At 36.5% G+C, this 21,721-nt stretch overlaps 1 protein-coding gene across 3 annotated transcripts in view; it reads left to right on the forward strand.

Moving 5' to 3' along the window:
• Positions 1-21,721, forward strand: part of lrba (LPS responsive beige-like anchor protein) — an 830,448-nt gene that overhangs the window by 185,699 nt on the left and 623,028 nt on the right. For all 3 annotated transcript variants that reach the window (XM_051928096.1, XM_051928098.1, XM_051928097.1), the window contains exon 33: positions 7,278-7,339. In XM_051928096.1, the coding sequence (XP_051784056.1) occupies positions 7,278-7,339 (62 nt within the window). The remainder of the gene's footprint in view (positions 1-7,277; positions 7,340-21,721) is intronic.

Raw genomic sequence — 21,721 nt, forward strand, 5'->3', positions numbered from 1 at the left:
ATGCATCATCAGCTTTGTATTTGTTTTATAAAGCTGTATGTCATAATGGTTCCTGTTATGTGCAGTGTTTACTACTGTATCAGTTATATAAATGATTCTGCTATTCTATATTATATATAGAATATATATTATATTAAAGAAATCAATGTAGAATTTTTGAGCTATCTGTGTCCTTACCACTAGAAAGAAGATGAGATAAATAAGAAAAAAATAAATGTTATTTTTAAGAAATTAACCAATTTACATGCATTTTTCCTATTGCAGAATTGCTGACAGTTCTGTATGTTTTGTTTTTAAATCATAGGTGTGAAGTCTTTCAACAGTGCCATTTTTTTTTTTTTTTTGCACTTTTGAATTTGTATATTGCTATTCTGCATTCTGTTTTTGAATGGTTACTACAAAAGTATTTTGAGATTTTTAGACTGAAGATTCAGTGTAAGCTAGTTGTACTTGCTAATCATGTTACTGGAAAGAGATGGCATTTTACATCTTGATTAGTACATGCAAGTATGAAATGTACATAGTATATAGCGCACATTTTACCATTACATTTTCGCTTGCATGTCTAATCAGAACAGTTACAATAATGCAATACCAGCAAAAGACTCAAATGTGATTTTAGAATTATTTTGCACATTATATTAAAATAAACTGAAATATCCTTTTGACACAGACTTTCAGACCTTTACTCAGTACTTAGTTAAAGCCACTTTGGCAGAGTTTCTACATGGAGTCCTCTAGGGTTTAATATGACAAACTTTATAAGCCTTTAATATACAAAACAGTTCATCTCTTTAATCACTATAAATTATCATAGATAAGTGAATATATACATGTAAATGATGCATGTTTGAGTGTTCTGTGCTTTTAAACCTATAGATATGTTCTGAACCTGTCTTCCAAAAATTATGCTACTGAACAGAAATATATATATATATATATATAGTAGCTGTGTAAGCCTGTGGTGTAAAATGCCCGGGGTCCTAGAAACTATTGAAATCATCAGAAAAAAAATTGACATGTAGAGATGTCAGGTAATTGAAAGAACTACTCTGGGCATCTCTCCCCTAGTAGGTTTGGTTTTGCCGACGTGCACGCATCGCTTGTGTATTAGCGGCTAAGTGACTTTGTCTTAATTCGGAAGTTTTGTTTTGCTGACTTGCTCCACTCGCTTTTGTATTAGCGGTGGGAGGAAAAGTAAAAGGGATACCATTTTGCCAATGTGCTCGCCTCGCTTCTGTATTAGCGTCTAAGTGAGTGACTTTCTTCAGAGGTTTTGTTTTGCTGACGTTCTGTTCTCGCTTTTGTATTCTCGGAGGTGGAACTTTTAACCCGACTCCACCTCTCACTGCTGGGCGGGACAGACACACACACTTCCACGCGTAGACGTTTATATACAAGATATATATTCCATGTATATAGTCTACAACAACAACAACATTTATTTATATAGCACATTTTCATACAAAAAGTAGCTCAAAGTGCTTTACATAATGAAGAGAAGAAAAATAAAAGACAAAATAAGAAATTAAAATAAGACAACATTAGTTAACATAGAAAGGAGTAAGGTCCGATGGCCAGGGTGGACAGAAAAAACAAAAAAAAACTCCAGAAGGCTGGAGAAAAAAATAAAATTTGCAGGGGTTCCAGGCCACGAGACCACCCAGTCCCCTCTGGGCATTCTACCTAACATAAATGAAATAGTCCTCTTTGTAGTTCGGGTTTTTCACGGAGTCATTTGATGCTGATGGTCATACAGACTTCTGGCTTTTAATCCATCCATCATTGTTGGGACATCATGGTGCTTTGGGTAGATGGTGGTGGCACCGGAAAAGGAAACGGAAGAGAGAGTAGGGGTTAGTACAGTTTTTGAATGAATAGTTATTATAATGAATTGGATATACAGAGTATCAGGATTAAATTACAGTGAAGTTATGAGAAGGCCATGTTAAAATAATATGTTTTCAGTAGTTTTTTAAAGTGCTCCACTGTATTAGCCTGGCGAATTCCTACTGGCAGGCTATTCCAGATTTTAGGTGCATAACAGCAGAAGGCCGCCTCACGACTTCTTTTAAGTTTTGCTCTTGGAATTCTAAGGAGACACTCAGTTGAGGATCTGAGGTTACGATTTGGAATATAAGGTGTCAGACATTCCGATATATAAGCCGGGGGGAGATTATTTAAAGCTTTATAAACCATAAGCAGAATTTTAAAGTCAATTCTGAATGACACAGGTAACCAGTATAGTGACATCAAAACTGGAGAAATGTGTTCGGATTTTCTTTTCCTGGTAAGGATTCTAGCAGCTGCATTCTGCACTCGTTGCAAACGATTGATGTCTTTTTTGGGTAGACCTGAGAGGAGTGCGTTACAGTAATCTAACCGACTGAAAACAAACGCATGAACTAATTTCTCTGCATCTTTCGATGATATAAGAGGTCTAACTTTTGCTATGTTTCTTAGGTGAAAAAATGCTGTCCTAGTGATCTGATTAATATGCGATTTAAAATTCAGATTACAATCAACGGTTACCCCTAAGCTTTTTACCTCCGATTTGACTTTTAATCCTAATGCATCCAGTTTATTTCTAATAGCCTCATTGTATCCATTATTGCCAATCACTAAGATTTCGTTTTTTTCTATATTTAATTTGAGAAAGTTACTTTGTCATCCATTCTGAGATACAAGTGAGACATTGTGTTAGCGAATCAAGAGATTTAGGGTCATCAGGTGCTATTGATACATACAGCTGTGTGTCATCAGCATAGCTGTGGTAGCTCACGTTGTGCCCTGAGATAATCTGACCTAATGGAAGCATGTAGATTGAGAAGAGCAGCGGACCCAGGATAGAGCCTTGTGGAACACCATATAGAATATCATGTGTCTTTGAGTTAGAATTACCACAACTAACAAATAATTTTCTCCCTGCCAGGTAGGATTCAAACCAATTTAAGACACTGCCAGAGAGGCCCACCCATTGACTAAGGCGATTCTTAAGAATATTATGATCAATGGTGTCAAATGCGGCACTCAGATCTAAGAGGATGAGAACAGATAAATGGCCTCTGTCTGCATTTACCCGCAAGTCATTTACTACTTTAACGAGTGCAGTTTCTGTGCTGTGATTTGTTCTAAAACCTGACTGAAATTTATCAAGAATAGCATGTTTATTGATGTGCTCATTTACCTGCATAATGACTGCCTTCTCTAGAATTTTACTTAAGAAAGGCAGGTTAGAGATGGGTCTATAATTTTCAAGAGCAGAGGGATCGAGATTATTTTTCTTAAGTAGGGGTTTAACTACCGCAGTCTTAAGACAGTCTGGGAAGAGCCCCGTATCTAATGACGTATTTACTATGTCAAGAACATTATCAATAAGCACGCCCGATACTTCTTTGAAAAAATTTGTTGGTATTGGGTCAAGGGCACAGGTGGAGGGTTTCATTTGAGAAATTATTTTATGTAAATCAGGTAAATCTATCCTAGTGAAAGACTTTAATTTGTTTATTATGGGGTACTGGGGTTTAGGAGGATCCTTAGTGTTGGGGAGATATACTATGTTATTTCTAATAGCATATATTCCATGTATACAGTGAATATTTGCAAGTGTTTTTTATATACATACAAGTATTTGTTATAATATACACTAACATCTATCTGTGTTCTGGAAGTTTAGTTTGTTATTAGAAACTTCGCTAACAGGGGATAGATTTACATATACAGCAGGAGCAATATGGATGCAATTGTTGTGACTGGGTGCTGATTTGGGTGGGTGTTGCAGGGCTCTTGCGGTCTGCTGTCTTCTTCCTTTGGCACCCTACAGTGTCACTGCCATTTGTGGCCACTGGTGGCTCCAAGCTGTCTCATCTGCTTTGTTCACTAACTCACTTGGAGTAGTCACCAGTCTGCCTTAATTTCCCCAACTCTTTGACTTGTCTCAAGCCAGGGTACTTAAGACTTGCTGGTGGCCATGGCCACAGACTGCTGATCTTTAGCAGCATAGAAGCAACTCTGAAGTACTTGCAGGTGAGTCCTTTCTATCTGTACCACCGTCTGGCTGTACCAGTTCCTTTCATAACCAAGTACTAACCCAAATGATTATGCTACATTCCATTTCTTTTTTCCCCGCTTTTATTCTCTTTATAATCTACACTAATGTACAGTAGAATAACTTCATCTAACTACAGCACACACACAATATCAACAGACAACCACTATTCCACATTGAATATTCTGTTTAAGTTGTGCGATAAACACTTGCCATAATCCATCCATCCATCCATCCATTGTCTCCCGCTTATCCGAGGTCGGGTCGCGGGGGCAGCAGCTTGAGCAGAGATGCCCAGACTTCCCTCTCCCCGGCCACTTCTTCTAGCTCTTCCGGGAGAATCCCAAGGCGTTCCCAGGCCAGTCGAGAGACATAGTCCCTCCAACGTGTCCTGGGTCTTCCCTGGGGCCTCCTCCCGGTTAGATGTGCCCGGAACACCTCAACAGGGAGGCGACTAGGAGGCATCCTGATCAGATGCCCGAGCCACCTCATCTGACTCCTCTCGATGCGGAGGAGCAGCGGCTCTACTCTGAGCCCCTCCCGGATGACTGAGCTTCTCACCCTATCTTTAAGGGAAAGCCCAGACACCCTGCGGAGGAAACTCATTTCAGCCGCTTGTATTCGCGATCTCATTCTTTCGGTCACTACCCATAGCTCATGACCATAGGTGAGGGTAGGAACATAGATCGACTGGTAAATTGAGAGCTTCGCCTTGCGGCTCAGCTCCTTTTTCACCACGACAGACCGATGCAGCGCCCGCATTACTGCGGATGCCGCACCGATCCACCTGTCGATCTCACGCTCCATTCTTCCCTCACTCGTGAACAAGATCCCGAGATACTTGAACTCCTCCACTTGAGGCAGGATCTCGCTACCAACCCTGAGAGGGCACTCCACCCTTTTCCGGCTGAGGACCATGGTCTCAGATTTGGAGGTGCTGATACTTGCCATAATATGTTTGTTATATAGGGACCTTATTCTGAGAGGCTTTGTTAACCTGGATATTACAGTGTGTGTATATAATATCTTTCTAGTTAGGTTTATGTGTAATAATCCTATAAGTAAGTAAAAGAACATTCAACTCACTGTGAAGTTCATAAGTGATATCTTTCTGTTCTGCCTGGTTCCGGTTTTTTTTTTTTTTCGTGTGTGTACAATTGTGCTTAGACAAAAAGGATGACCACTGCCATATTCACTTCAGTTACATCTCTAATTCCATCAGTATTCCAATCAAATGTGTACTGTACATTAACTAGATATTTTTAATGGAATCCAGCTTTGTAAACCTGCTTTTTCCCAGTCTCCCCTAATACCATATAACCAAAAAGTGATGTTATATTCAGAATTGTTTAAGTGCATCAGATCAAGCTGATACAAATTGAATAATTTTCTGATTGTAATGTTGGCTTTCTTTCAATATGATTATCATCCTAGATTTGCTACTTTTAAAAATAACTATATTAATATTGACAATAAAATGAAGTGTTTATTTTTTAACATTAAATTATACCTTAGTGAAATATGGAATAAATTAATATTTATGACAAGGTATGCTTTTAAAGTACATGTCAGTTATGCTTAATGATGCAAACTCTGAAGAGATACATAAAGAAAAAAAAAATTGTAAAGTATTCTTTAAATCCCTATGGTGCTTATCCATGATAGAATGACAATAATGGGACTTCACAACCTGTTCTCGTATCACTATTGATCCTACATAAACTTAAAGAAGAGCAGGGATCACGGGGGTATTGGGAAGTCATTAAGTGAATAACCAATCCATGCTGTATTGCACATATTTGAGTTTTCACACTGTATTTCTAAAAAATCAAAAGTTCCTTTACTTAACCTTGAAGTATGCAAGCTAATCTTTTAGTTACAGTATACAACATTCTATAAATAACTATGTTTAAACATTTGTAATGATACAGTGGATTTCAAGGTATTAGAGTTCTCTAAGGAAAATTAGAATTTAGAATTAGAATTCGAATGCATCAATGTTTGAAACTTTGTTGTACATTTTAATTACACAATAGCTAACAATTACAGTAATGACTAAAAGCTGAATGGACAATATTAAGACATCTTTTATTGTAATAGGAAAGTGGTTTAGTTTCATGTGCTGCAGATACAAAAGTTGTGGAGCTCTGAAAGTTCTGGTGCAGTGAACAATAATGTAAAAGGTTTATTGCAAAACTGCATACATATTTCCACATACTCCCTAAGCTCGCCATTAGTCTGAGCTGTTCCTCTCATTACGAAATAATTTAAAGTATTGAGCGACTGCTCTTTGTATGGTACTTCTTGATACAGTATTTTGGCAAAAAGGGAACAAATCAGATTTAAGGTTTAAAACATTTAGAGTATCTTTTAACTAACTGATTACAGTTCTGCAAAGGTTTTATAGAGAAAGGGGTCATGGGTCAGAGTACTAATAAGAGTGTTTGGGATGTCTGCTGCCACGAAACAAAATGGAAACTTGATTGATAGCTGGAGGGCTGGAGGGAGAGAGTAACTGAGAAAGCAAAGGTCATGAAGCCATTTCCCCTCTCTGCATATATAATAACCTTTGTGCTCTGAAATAGCAAAATGCAGTTATTAGGGATCAATAAGACATATGCTCTGCACATTTGTAGCTGTAATACAAGGCACAAATATGTATTAGTTTACAGTAACATTTTGTTTCTTCATTAACACTGTCGATATTTCTGTCCTTGCATATGCAGACAGTTTGTGTTACTTATGGTTAGTTACATTATGTTAAGGGAAATGAATGCAGAAAATGTTTAGTGATGCCATCTTCAAATATAAGTCTTTATTGTATGGATAGTGACTTGCACATATGGGAATATGGTGAATTTTACTTAACTTGGACTTAACTGAATTCAGTCCTGAGAAAGGAAATTAATAAATATTATTCAGAGATTTTCTTTTGGTAAATCTTTCTTGCTGACTTTGAGTTTTACATTTTGTTATGTGTGTGTGTGTGTATATATATATATATATATATATATATGTATATGTATGTATGTATGTATGTATGTATGTATGTATGTATGTGTATAAATATAAATAAAAAGTTGCTATTCATGACTATTTGGATTTCACTAAAAGACATAATATGTAGTTGGCTTTCTTTTATAGGAAAATCATTTCAAGGAAGAGTGAACAGGGTGTATATTTCTGTAACTTAATATAAATCATGATTTGTTTTGCCCTTTGTCCTCAGGTTTGGTCTGCATGAAGTCCAGCAGTTCAGTTGTGGAGTTAGTCATGCTGCTTTGTTCACAGGCAAGTTCACTCTCTCATTAATCTAGCATGAAATGGTTTGCTTAACTTTCAACAAAAGTATACCACAGTTAACATCTGTATTTAAAGGAGAAAAGGCATTCTGTAGAATAACCATTTTTTAAAACCCTTCTATTTTTTAATTAATTTTAAGTTATTGTGCTGGCTTCAGCTTAATTGCATATATCACGTAAATCGTCACATTTATTAGTTGTTATCTTTTAGAGACCGTCACAGGACACTCTTGTCAATACAGTACTTCTTTTTTAACATAAATAGGTAAAATAAGGCATTTTTAATGAGTGGAATATTGGTCTAGAGGTCAAGGGTTCTGAACCATCAAAACACCTTTGACCTTCATTTATGGCCTTTCTGGCTTACTTGGTTGATGAAGAGGATAATGCAACATTAATGTTTTCTTTTTTTCCATTCTCCATTGACTCATTCTTTTTGTGTGCCAGAGTTGACAAATTTATTTAGTTAGTGCTGATGGACGGTTCATGAATACAAATGAAAGAATCATAGTAGGTGTGAAACGTCAATGCTACATGTTGTCAATAAAGTGCAATAGGGACAATTGCTTCAGGAGATCACAATTAATGGCTATTTATAGTTGATGACTGCATAAAATGAATTCTACTTTCATTTTTTATTAGATAAGTACGCATGTGTCTTGTGCTTATGCTTAAAACTTAATTACTGTGCACATTTGTAAAAAATAATTATTTTCTGAATACTTTCATAGTCAAATGTAGCATCAGCAAAAAAAATGATGGCAGGTTAAAGATTTTGTAAATCCAGCTCTTTGCTGAGTTATGTCTATTTATTCTGTCTGGAATGGTTAGATGGTATATTGTGTGTAGTATCTGTTGTAGTAAAAACTTTAGCAAAAGAAATTAAATGCATTTCAGATCAATATTAAACTACACATACTCATGTAGTAGTTTGCATGTTTTTTGCCTTAATATTACATAACAAAAGACACAAAGATCAATAATGTGCTAACTTCAAGCTCCGTTTCATGTAAGGATATTGCAGAACCAAGAATAAGTCTCAAAAAATGTTGATGTGTAAACATTAAAATGAGTCTTCACCAGCAGCTTGTCTTGTATGCAGTTTGATTGCTTTAGGACTTTGCTTTGGGAAATAGGGTGTCTTTTTTTTTTTTTTGAACTGTTGAAAGGATACATCTGCTTTAAATGGTACAAATTTAGAGCTTTGTAGGCTTATTATATTTAAAGGATTGTCATAGATACCCTTAAGGGGCTACACTAGGTACAGAATGGTATTGCATTGCAACAGTTCACTTCAAGTCTTACCTAGTCCTCTTGTTTAGTTTGTATTTTGCTGTCTTGATAGTCTCTTATAAATATTCGTTCTAATTATTATCTTGTTGCTCTTTTTCAACTTTGTCTCACTTTATAAGATGGTGAATTACAAATAATCGGGTAATGATGTTAATAATAATTGAATAATGAGTATTAGTTTTTCCCATAAATATGAAGTTATTTGAAGTGGCCTCTATGTGGTCAGATGCAAGTAGATCACAGAGTAAATACACTCGTCTGAATTCAAAACCAATATTAATTACCTTGGCTGCTTGAATGAAGTTGAATCCTATATTTCTGCTTTTTTTAAATGCAGTGGTCTATAGGCCATGTAGATTGAGACTTTAGATTTCACTACTGGCTTAGTGTCTATAACCACTACGCCACTGTTAAGTATGTGTCTATAATAAAAAAAAGTATACTTTCTCTCTTCAAAAAAATGAAGTGAAGTTGAGGCCATGGTCGTCGTCTTGTGTGAGGTATTCTATGGTTCTATGCAAGCCATGTCATTATATGGATTTTCATTTGCAGTTTATATTTCCACAATTGTTGGTGAGTCTAAAGCATGCTCACGTGATCTTGAGTTGTGTTATTTCACATTTTCAGTGACTTGCCCCAAATTTGATTTTATGTAATGTCCCAGGGGTGGGCTCTGTATGTACTTACCTAGAAGTATGGTGCATATAATACAGCTACAAGGAGTAAGGAGCAAGGGTTTTTTGGAGCTTACAAACAGAAGTGATCCTCTCCTATCTAATTTCACATGTTTTATGTACCATGACAGAATAGGAAAAAAGGAAAGACAGAGGCTGAGATTGTGGCTGATCTCCCCATAACTGTAAATCAGTCGCTTGGGCACTGGCTTCGTCAGGCAGCAGTTATTGTCTGTTAGATAAAGGTGATAGGAACTATTTTGGAAAAAGTGAGACTGTGGTCTAATTTGACATGCTCAGGTGATGTGATCACCTACTGCGGTTGACAAGGTTGACTTCCTTTCCATCTACACTGCAAAAAATGAAATCTAAGTATGTGAAAAGTATTTATATCAAGACATTAAATCTTGTTTTCTTTATTGTAAGAATTATTGACGTATCAAAAAATGACATTTACGATTTTTTTTTTAGCTTACTTTAAAAAATCTTGTCTAGTAAGTGTTGCTTACCCTACTGGAAGATATTTTTGCTAAATAAAAGCTAAACCGCTCCCATTAAATTTTTTTTGTCTATTTTTTGTATGTGCATTTTTTTTGCAGTATAGAAGTTGTTGAATGTAACATCGACTTTAGAGTTTCTTATTATAAATAACTTTAAGTCTGTTTTCTTTAAATGATTCTAATAAAAGTGTGGAAAATAGCAAGATGGAGACTGAACTTGGAGGGTTTTTTTAGATAATAGCTGTGGTTTGCTAGCATCCGAGAAGAACTACTGTACTTGAAAAGATTATTTAATTAGAGGCACTATACAAATGTTTCATTGCTCAATTTTAGTCTACAGTTAGCAAGTGTCTTTAACCCTGTTTAATGGAGATACACTAAAATCGCAGTTGTATTTCTGCATCTTCCCCATGAACATTTGGCTTATGTATTTGTCCCGAGTAAAGATGATCAAAAGTTTAAACACTGACATGTAAAGTTGTTCTCCCCTCACTCCAGCTGAACTGTTTAAGCTGGCATAGGGGTGAGAGACTGGAGTCAGTGATGACTATGTGGCCCTTAATGTTCACCCTGCATTTCCAGATATCTGGGCCTAGTATCCAGTGCTGAAACTTTAACAGGTTTGGTTACCTGTTGTTAGCCTGAAGCCCCTGTCATTGCATATTTCTTGTTCTTAGTGATTTACTCTTTGATGAGAACCCATAATTCTACACACCCTAACCTATGAGATCAGGAAACTTGAAGGACAAGGTCAAATTAATATTAAAAAAGCTTCAATTTACTGTATTTAGGCTAACAGCAAAGTAAAATACAAGAAGCATCTGTGAGTGCATATATAAACTAAACCAACTTATTTCCTATCTGTTATAAACACTAGTCCCGTAACTCAGTTAAATTGGTCTTACAGTTTCAATACTCTTCTGTTATTAAAGAAAAATAGAATAAACATTTGTCCAGTCTTTTTTGTGCTAGCTCTGAACATCATTTAGTCTTAGGTTTAGGTACAGTGTCCTTTTTTTGTCATTCATCTTCAGTACTTCCTTTTCTCTATCCTTAATTTAGTTGTATATTTCTAAAATTGAATAATACATATACAAAGAATACACTTGATAATGTGATTTTTATTTTTGGGTCACAATTAGCAAGTGATTTCAGTCTTATTTAACTACTTAAAGTATACTTGTATTACAATTCTAAAAATTTCATTCATTACAGAATATAGAATTCATATATAGAAGTTGAAGAAAATGTGGTTTGTAAGACGTGATAAAGGATTTATTGTCAAGTAACACACAAGAAGACCAAATTAAATCTTTCTAATAAAATTACTGGAAAAAGTACATATCTGTTGTCTTATATACTAGGGTGTGAATTGTCATGATTCAGCTGGGATGAACTCACAATAACTTCTGTCGTGACAATATTAAGATATTGCAGTATTTTATAATATTGTAATTTGATTCTACTATATGTTTCCATCCATCCATCCATTATCCAACCCGCTGAATCCGAACACAGGGTCACGGGGGTCTGCTGGAGCCAATCCCAGCCAACACAGGGCACAAGGCAGGGATCCAATCCTGGGCAGGGTGCCAACCCACCGCAGGACACACACAAACACACCCACACACCAAGCACACACTAGGGCCAATTTAGAATCGCCAATCCACCTAACCTGCATGTCTTTGGACTGTGGGAGGAAACCGGAGCACCAGGAGGAAACCCATGCGGACACGGGGAGAACATGCAAACTCCACGCAGGGAGGACCCGGGAAGCGAACCCAGGTCCCCAGATCTCCCAACTGCGAGGCAGCAGCGCTACCCACTGCGCCACCGTGCCGCCCCTACTATATGTTTATTATTTCATTTTTCTATTTAATGTAATTTTTAGTTCACATCGTACACCTGTAACAATTCGTCCTGCACGCTGACACGAGATGATCACTACCACTAATCTGTCCTAGGTGACGGCAGATTATAAAAGGATAGGCCAATATCACACCCCAATAAATTGCCCCTTATTCTACAGGGTTCAGTCCCCTAATGCTGATGCATTTATAGCCCACAAAAAACTAATAGACTATCTCTATCATCACATAAAGAATATATTACATATAATAAAAAAGAATACAATCCCTTACATATGCACCCTCCCAACCCTAAATAATCCTTATATTGTAGCACCACAAATATATACATATACTGTATATACAATAACAATATTCCTTCCCCCAGTTCCCCTTCCAGAGATTGTAAATAGGTCCTTAGTTGTCCACAGTACTGCCCCCCTGATGCTGGCAGATGAAACGAGGAGTTCTGACAATTGCGGACTCCTAGCTGCAATCAAATCTTCGCCATAAAAGACAGTCAGTCTTGCGCCATGCTGCAGTACAATAAGTTCTTTGATGTAGCTCACCCGAGTCTGTAGGAAATAGTGAAACGTTCAATTCCCCGATCTAAAGAAACTAATAGACTATCTCTATCATCACATAAAGAATATATTACATATAATAAAAAAGAATACAATCCCTTACATATGCACCCCCCCAACCCTAAATAACCCTTATATTGTAGAGCCACAAATATATACATATACTGTATATACAATAACGATATTCCTTCCCCCAGTTCCCCTTCCAGAGATTGTAAATAGGTCCACAGTTGTTCACAGTACTGCCCCCCTGATACTGGCAGATGAAACGAGGAGTTCTGACAATTGCGGACTCCTAGCTGCAATCAAATCTTCGCCATAAAAGACATACAGTCAGTCTTGCGCCATGCTACAGTACAATAAGTTCTTTGATATAGCTCACCTGAGTCTGTAGGAAATAGTGAAATGTTCAATTCCCCGATCAAAAGAATTACTTCCACCTTCTGATAGGACTTCGTTACATGGCCCGTGTAGTAGCTGATCTGTTTTTCTTCTTCGATTTTTTTTTTTTTTTTTCCCCCACCTCTTCTTTTAAAATGGTGCGCTTTATGCAAATAACTCCCCGAAAGAAAAAAATGAAACTGGAAGTTCCACCTCTGGGGCACCGCTGTCAATCTCCGGATGTAAGAATAATCCCCACAACACCCGATCGACAGATCTACACACCTATCTGCAAAAATTTGTCAATATATCACATCTATATAAAAACCCTTAATTCATCTCATTCAGATATTTTTATTAGTGAAAATGGATTTCAGGAATATATCTCCACACTAAGATTTACAATACTTGGTACATAAGACAATGTTTATTAATATACCACATTTTTGTACATGAAAGTAACTCAAAGTGCTTTACAGTAATAAAAGCTAAACATATTTACAAAAATAAAGTAAAAAGTAAAGAACAATAATTTACAACAGTAAAGATGCATATTGATATATCTTCTAAATTTACCTCTGTGGGATACCTTGTGAGATGAACCCTTATTTTAATCAGTGTTGTCAACCAATAATTAAATTTGAGAAATGATCAAATATTCATATATTTGAACATATTTAAGTACGTGTTTAACTATCTGGGGACTTGTCAATGTATCCAGATGAGGAATGGCAGTCATCAGTAAGAGACCATTAACATACTAATTTCACACCTGAAAAAATGATTGCCATGCCTTGGCAGTGATGTTAAACAAGTAAAGAAACATTGAAGACTGTTTGCTTCCTAAGTGCTAGAACGTGTTTATTTCTTGACAGAGTTTTGGCAGAAATATGAAGTTTGCTGTTGGATCTACTTAAATAGCAATTAAAATTAGGTGTAATGTGTTGTGAAAATTAAAAGCAAAAGTAACTTATCAGTTGAATCCTAAGTGCTACAAATACAAATTTACTACAAAATGCCTTTTTGGCTGAGCTTATTTTTTATTTTATGTAAGAGAATGACTTGTAACAAATCTCCCAGTACTCACACTGGATACTAAAACTTAGAAGGGTGTGTATATGGAATTTTCTGCTGGGAAGCTCATATTTTCCAAGGGACATTAATGAAGTATAAACAATTTTCAGGTGTTACTAGAGGCTACAGAGGAGCATGTCATACTAAGCCGATGTCACATTCTAGTCAAACTTAACAATTGTAGTTGCTGATTTTGACACCCAAGAATGTCTGATTACACCACAAGAAACCGTAGGTCAAGACAAATCAAGTGAATCTGTGACAGCTTTCCAGCACAGTTTCACATTTCCGAAGTATTGCCAGCTCACACCCTTTTCATCAGGCAATATGTTGCCTGAAGGAGTTTCTCCTCTGTGAATGCTTTCCAGATATGCTGGGTTTGGCTGCAGTTTTTGGTCTTTTTTGTTCGTTTTTTAATTATGTTATGGTATGTAAAAGATGAGACATTGGACGGTTTCTGAATTCTTTGAGCTTTATAGCTGATTTATATGCATTTTGTTTCCAAGTGAGCACTCGTTAGTTATTAGCTCTTACATACACAGAAACAGCCCCATGACCTAAGATAAAATCAGACTTGGTCAATTTTGGTGGAGTGTGTTGTTGACTTCCTGCACTGATTTCCAGGGGATGTTGGACTACAGGACTTAAGACATACCCTAACATCCTTAACTGGCTCCTCTCAGTCAGTGACTCTGAGGCTCTCCTGAATTGCTGGACATAAACCCCTCAAACTCACATCATGGAGAGTAATCCCAGCCATCTTGAGAAAGAACCTCATTTTCGTCGCTTGTGCTTGTGAGATCTCATTCTTTCGGTCATTACTCACAGCTCATGACCATAGGCAAGGACAGGAATCTAGATCAACTAGTAAACCAAGAGCTTTGTCTTTTAGACTCTGCTTCAGCTTCACCACCACAGAGTGGTAGAGCACCTGCAAAACAGCTGCTGCTGCTCCAATCAGCATGATCATATATACATGTTATTGTAATTGTATATTGTTATTTTTCATTGTATTGTTTACTTTTTATTTGTTGCTTATTTATTTTAGTATTTATTAATTAATTCTTTGTTTTAGTATATTTCTTTCACTTTTTTATAAGGTATCCTTGAGTGCCTTGAAAGGTTAAATAAAATTATTATTATTGAATTCCTCCACTAAGGGCATTGTTTTTTCTCCTTTCACCTGGAAAGAGCATCCATCCATTCATCCGTTATCCAACCCGCTATGTCCTAACACAGGGTCATGGGGGTCTTCTGGAGCCAATCCAACCCAACACAGGGCACAAGGCAGGAACAAATCCTGGGCAATGCACCAGCCCACCGCAGACCTGGAAAGAGCAATTCACTCTTTTCCAAGAGGAAACAATGACCTCAGAGTTGGAGATGCTGATCCTTCTTCCAGCCACTTCGCATTTGCCCGTGAATCTCTTGAGTGCATGCCAAAGGTTCCAGTCAGATGTGGCAAAGAGGATAACATCATTTGCATCAGTCTAGCCTCCGCAGCTGGACACCTTTGCATCATTGGCTGCTCCTTGATAAAAACAGGAGTGGTGACAAGACATAGCTTTGATAGCATAAACCTAGCCTCCTGAATTGGTCACCCTCGCATAATTGTCTGTGCCATTGATACGCTGTTCATGAAAACCACAAAAAGGAGTTGTTACAAGACACAGCCTTGCTAGTAACCAACACCTACAGTAAATAAATTGGAATTAATGCCCATTATTTGGACACCGCTCTCACTGTGATTCATATAAGGAACAAGTAGCATGCAAGAGCAACCTGTTTCTCATTTTTTTGTAGCTCCTTCACAACACATGATGAGGAACACAGTCATACTTTTTCAAAGATATTCAAAACACAATTAGATCACGCTATACTTCAATTCTCCCTTCAAAAACTGCACCAGGGAGACAAACTTGTCTACTGTTCCACAGTCGGGACAGAATCTAAATTGTTCCTTCTGTATGTTTGGTTCAACCACCAGATGGAGTCTTCATTTCTGAACCCTTGCGTAGGCTATGGAGTGTGAACCCTCTGTAGCTGAAACATAGCATTTGGTCACCCATCTTGGCATTTGAAAGGTGTGTTATCTGCCTTGCATCTGACATTGGATAGGTGCATTAAACAAGTTGTCACAGCAATGTCTAGCAATTTCAACATCTCTAGTCTGATTTCATCCATCCCAGCAGCCTCACCACTGTGGAGTCCTTGGATCACCATAGTGACTTTGGCAACATTTATAGTATTCTAGCACTCAAATAAACTCCCAAACCCCCAAATGCATCCAACTCTTGCTCCTGGTGTCCACTGGGTTGGTAAAAGTGTTCTAACACTTGGTAATTTCCTTGTGGTGGTGGGGCTTTTGCTCCTTAGGGATGCTTAGAGTTAGATTGTCTAGAGTTTTCTGCTCCTGATAGGGTCTCCATTGGTAAACAGGTTTGGACTGATAAGTCAGACAAAGAATGGTTCACAGTGACCCCCATAACTATACAAATTTAACAACAGTGTACCCTGCCTTTTTGGCTTATTGGGACCCACTCCTGGACCCAGGCCTGGCAGTGATGTTCTCCCAGAGAGCACTGAAACAGCAATGTGGAGTTGTCTTGTGGATTTACCCCCTGCAAGATAAAGGGTAAGGTTGAATGCACTGCCAGTTAAGTGGCCAGTTAAGTATAGGCTAGAAAGACCTAGGTGGACTACACCCTGACAATGGAGACTCGTTTTGAGAACTTGGAACATTTCCTCACTAATTAATTATAATTTTAACTGTGTGATTAGATCATGGTTACAGCAGAGAACCAAGGATTTCCCCTAGCCACAGAGAATGATTTGGACAATGTAAATTAACTAAGCTTTGTTTGACCTCCTATTTAAGTGTGTCAGCATGATGTTCTATTTCATATTAAACAAATCTGACTATTCTTATATATTGTAATTGAATATTTTCATGTGTTTCTCATTGTATACTTAGAAAATAGTTTAATGGTTTCTATCATGCATCAAATAATGCTTTTGTTATTACAAATGTTTATAATATTGTATCCAGAATAACTCTTAACAGATGGACTTTGATAACTTCTAGTGAATAGTTTCCCACAAATTGCATACAATTAGCTTTTTCATCTAGAAGCTGTTTCTAAAGAATGGTATTGATATTTCGAAAAATTATATATTTTGTCTTATAGTCTCCTGCTGTAATAAAAAGGATGCCAATGAAATGTATGGTAACCTGAACATGTTTTTAGTAGCATTTTTAAATCTGTGCAGAAATCTGTTACCATTGTTTGCACTTTGTGCAATAAATATTTAGATATAATCTAAGAGCAAGTTGGTGAAATCTGTTTTTTACTAGTCTTTTGAGCTTTTTGAATATTTGATTAATTACATGCTTTGCTGCTGTTTTATCAGTTTTGTTTTAATGAAAAAACATGTTTTTCTTACTTTTTCTTACATTTAACTGCCATTTTTCACTGTAGTTATTCTGCAAAGGTAATATATAGGGATCACACATTAGTTTTTGTGTCATTTGCTGCATACATTTGGGAAGTCGGGGCACAGCGAGGAACTGAACCTTAGCATCTAGAAGGGAGAATAAATGACATGGTCTAATGCACCTATTTGTCATATCTGTCATGGTGTTGTTTAATGCTAATCTAATCAAACAGAGAATCTGGTGATTGCTCTCGGCCCAGCTACAAAAAAAAACGCACCAAAGCAGAAGGCTTAAGTTTCTGCTGTAAGAATGGGAGGGGGACGGCGGTGAATTTAGTGGTGATTGCTTTAATAAATCATTAAAAGCATTCCCTCACACCCAATGCAAATGTAATTTTATTGTGAGGGAAGTGTCTCATATTAAATTAAAAATAGATAGCCTCTAAATGAGTCCTTATTTATCCTGCGATAAATTATATAAAGACTATTGTGATGTAATACTTGTATTCTGTGATTTGGTTTGTTCTTTAAGGGACATCAGGGAAAAAAAAAAACATCTCATTGTAACAATATAAATTAGAACTTACTTCCAGTTTACTTAAGATGAAGAGGTAGGGGAAAAAAGATATCCGCAAGACATATTGCAGATATGGAGAGGTGGGGAGAGGACTGAGTTTGATTGATTTTTGTTCTTGGAAGATAGGGTGGGATGTGATACTAGCTTTCTAAAATTTTAATTAATTTCCACAACTAGATAGAGTGGGTTTGATGTCAGAGATCAAAGTATCAGGTCAAAAACTAGTTTTTAATCATGGCAAATCTTAAAGATATATTCATTACAGTCCAAGTCACACATTAAAAATTGGATACTAAACAGTAGTTTGATAGGGTTGTGTCTGAAGAGATGTGGCCTTTTGCAATTAAAGATCAATTTTACTCATGAAGATTAACTCATGAATGGTGCATTTCATCCCACTGTTTCATGTCTATTGATTCCTGCACTTAACATCAAAAGCAAAGTGTAAAGTTCTTGTCCTCATGCTATTGTATTCAGGGTCAGTGTCTTTTCTGAATATAGTGTTACATACAGACTGCCTTCTCAGAGTGCTTGAGAGGTTGTCTGTAAAGTCATATAGCAAGGCTGCATTCAAGCAGCACAATAATTACTAGAATCCAAATGTAGGATGAACTAATTTACTCTGTGTGTGAGGTGTATATAATATATATCACTTGAATGTGACTTGGAGTAGAAATGAATATCAATGTTATGATGTGTTATATGCAGATTTTTTAATTTGTTTTGTTTCTTTTAATGATAGCATTTTGTTGTATTTTATTCCTACCAATGTAATAGGGGACTGATACATCACATAAAACATTACAAAATATCCCACCTAGGGACTCTAAGGCTATATAGTTATGGCTTGGCATTTTGTTCATTATAATTTCTTCCAATAACAGATACACATAATATACATTGTCTTTTTCCACACACAATAGGCTAGAGATGCATCTGTGAAGTCGCACAAACAAAATCACTTCATTTCCTGATTATGTAATAAACTTCTTATCATGCTCAAAACTGAAAGCAACGACGTCATTTCTAAGAGGCTTCATCTTTTCACCACTAGTAGTTTAATCCTTATATTTATAGACAGGTGTAATTATACAAAGCTGAAATCGTCATGAACCTCAATGAGGTATTTTCTAATTCCATGCCCCTATAATAAAATTGCAATAATAAAATCAGATAAATTTCCTTTACATGGTTGCATTTTTTCAATCTGTCCTTAGTCATATGCGGTTTTCTCAAAGTGAGCAATATTATAAAATGTAAAGAAAATAAATAAAAGTATGAAAATTGCATTTAATTTCTGTGTAATTTCAATATGAATGCAGACAGAATACGTGAAATTTATTTATTTATTGAAATTGGCTTTGGTGCATATAAATATCACTAAAGTAAAACAACTGCACCTAATTTGGATGAAAATCATACATTGTCAGTTTTGTAATATTTGTCTATGAATATATTTATTTGATAAGGAACTGGGTGTGTTTTAGGAATGAGTTTAACACTATTGTTCATTTCGTGGACATGTTACTGTCTGCAAAAAAAAAAAACAGCTCAATAAACCAAATGTCCATTTTTCTCACAGATTTTTATGTATTGCCATTCAGCACAAATGACAAGGATCGTGGCCACAGGGGGAGCTCAAAGGCAACACCTTTTATTAAAGAACATGGTTGCTGTTCAGTAAGCGCAAAGGCACTGTTTTTTGCGTGACACCCAAAGTAGACTGTATTGTATCAGACATGTGAACACCCCCTCCAACATCTTGTGTTGAAAAGAGCTGCAGAGAGCAGTCAGTGGAAAGGCAGCGTGTTTCAGAGGACATTATTTTCAGTTGTTTAATTCAAGTTAATGTGCAGAATTTGAAGTGCATACTGTCAGTTCGTTTTTTCAATAATTAGAAATCTTTCCTGATGCGCATGTACTGTATGTGATAGGTTTTTTAACTTTGAAAATATAAAACTAGAATGTGAATCACACAGTTTGTTGGATACTGTGAGCAAATGGTGGTTATTCATTGGATATGCCTGGTTAAGATTTTTGAACAAAAAGTTTGTTTAGCTTTGATCTTTTTATTTTTTATTTTTTTAAGGAGATTACTGTCAGTTCAGGAGTGCTGAAATTCTTGACTGATTGAAAATAAAAAATATTCATTTTTTATTTTTTTTATTGGATAGATAGAACATTAAAGTCTGCCTTTGACAGGTGCTCAGCTTGTTTAACTTTGTCAGTGACCAAGAGTGGCCTTGGGGCACAGCCAGTGGCATTTTCTGATATGCACGCCATAATCTTATATTTCATTTTGTTACTTTTCCACCCTACACATGTCTGGTGTAAGATGCATTTATTTCCATTTTATTAAAAAATTTATGGTTTGCATGAGTTTGCCGTCACCTTTGTTAGTGTAATCTTATTAAAAAGAACCATGAAAAGGAAAACTGTATATTCAGTTAGTGTTTTAAGTCCAAATGGCATCTTGCCATGCATTTCTCACTGCTGTTTAGCCTGGAGCAGTCCGAGTGCATGGAATTCCTGAATCTACCATAAGATGTGCTTAAGTATAAATTCTAATTTGAAGCATACATCGCCTTACTACACTTTCAGAGTCTTGCATACAGTAATCTGAGCCAAACAAGATTCTTATTGAATCAGAATTTGCAGAGTAGATGTTCCTCTCTTGTTGTTTAACTGCTAACAAATCATGCATGTCTCATTTTCTGACTTTCATGTTGGAGATATTTAATGATGGATTGCACTTTCGCAATCTTGAACTCATCATTGTTGAATTTAAGTTAATCTTTTTTTTATTTTTTTTTATTTTATTAAAATCTATGACTAGATGTAAGTGATTCTCAGCATCAGCCAAGGAGAGCAGGTATTCAATTATAGAGCCAGTTCAGAATATGCAATGTTTTTAATCTTTCATAGCCCTATTTATTACTGAAAATGTTTGCAACCGTTGCAGATATGACAGAATATAAGATTTGATAGGATTTACGAAAGCAGACATCATGGAGATTTCTGTAAGTATGGTGTTTACTTTCCATGGTACCTGTTAAAGATGGGCAACAAAATAGTTAAAATTTGCTACTCTTGCCTTACGTGTACCTTCAGCACCTTTTCCTCCATATTCACATGTGTGTAAACGTCTCTTCACCAGAGCACACTCTCTCAGGCGTGTTTACGTAAAGGTTGCTTCTCAGACTCTCATTATTTTCAAGGTGCCTTTCCCGCTGCCTCTCCGCTTTTATACTTTCCGTCTTTGAAGGCGACTCTTCGTGTGCGCCTTTACTCCTCCTTGTATGTCTCACACTCTCACTCCTCTTTCTTCGCATCACCAAAGCCACACTTACCACTCAGATTGCTCTGAGGGACCGGACACACAGACCGTAACGTTTTATTATGTAGTAGGTAGATTATTTCTTGACTGACACCTTTATCCAAGCCGGGACATCTGAGATACAATTAGTTACATTTCTTTTGTTTTTTTTCCAATTGGAACACAGGTAGTTGGTGGGACTTGTTCATGGTCGCAGTGTCAGTAGCAAGGTTTAAAGTTCTTTGTCCAAAGCCTTAACCACTACACCACACCGCCTGCCAACATTAGCAAAGATATAGTGAAAATTTTCCTGTTTGGTGTGAAGAGTAAAAATTGCTCTTTTATATGTAACCTATTTATGTATAATTGAGGATAAATAACAATATCCACAAGTTCTTGACAATGAAGTTGAAATTAGCACACTTCTTTGATTCAAAAGAAATTCCTATTTCAAAGAAGCAATCAGTTTGTGGCAAAAATGCAAACTATTACTTATTTGGTGTTATAATAATATTGGAGTACAGTAATCCCTCCTCCATCGCGGGGGTTGCGTTCCAGAGCCACCCGTGAAATAAGAAAATCCGCGAAGTAGAAACCATATGTTTATATGGTTATTTTTATATTGTCATGCTTGGGTCACAGATTTGCGCAGAAACACAGGAGGTTGTAGAGAGACAGGAACGTTATTCA

Source organism: Erpetoichthys calabaricus, chromosome 5 (genome assembly GCF_900747795.2).
Source record: "Erpetoichthys calabaricus chromosome 5, fErpCal1.3, whole genome shotgun sequence".
In the NCBI taxonomy this organism is placed as follows: domain Eukaryota; kingdom Metazoa; phylum Chordata; class Cladistia; order Polypteriformes; family Polypteridae; genus Erpetoichthys; species Erpetoichthys calabaricus.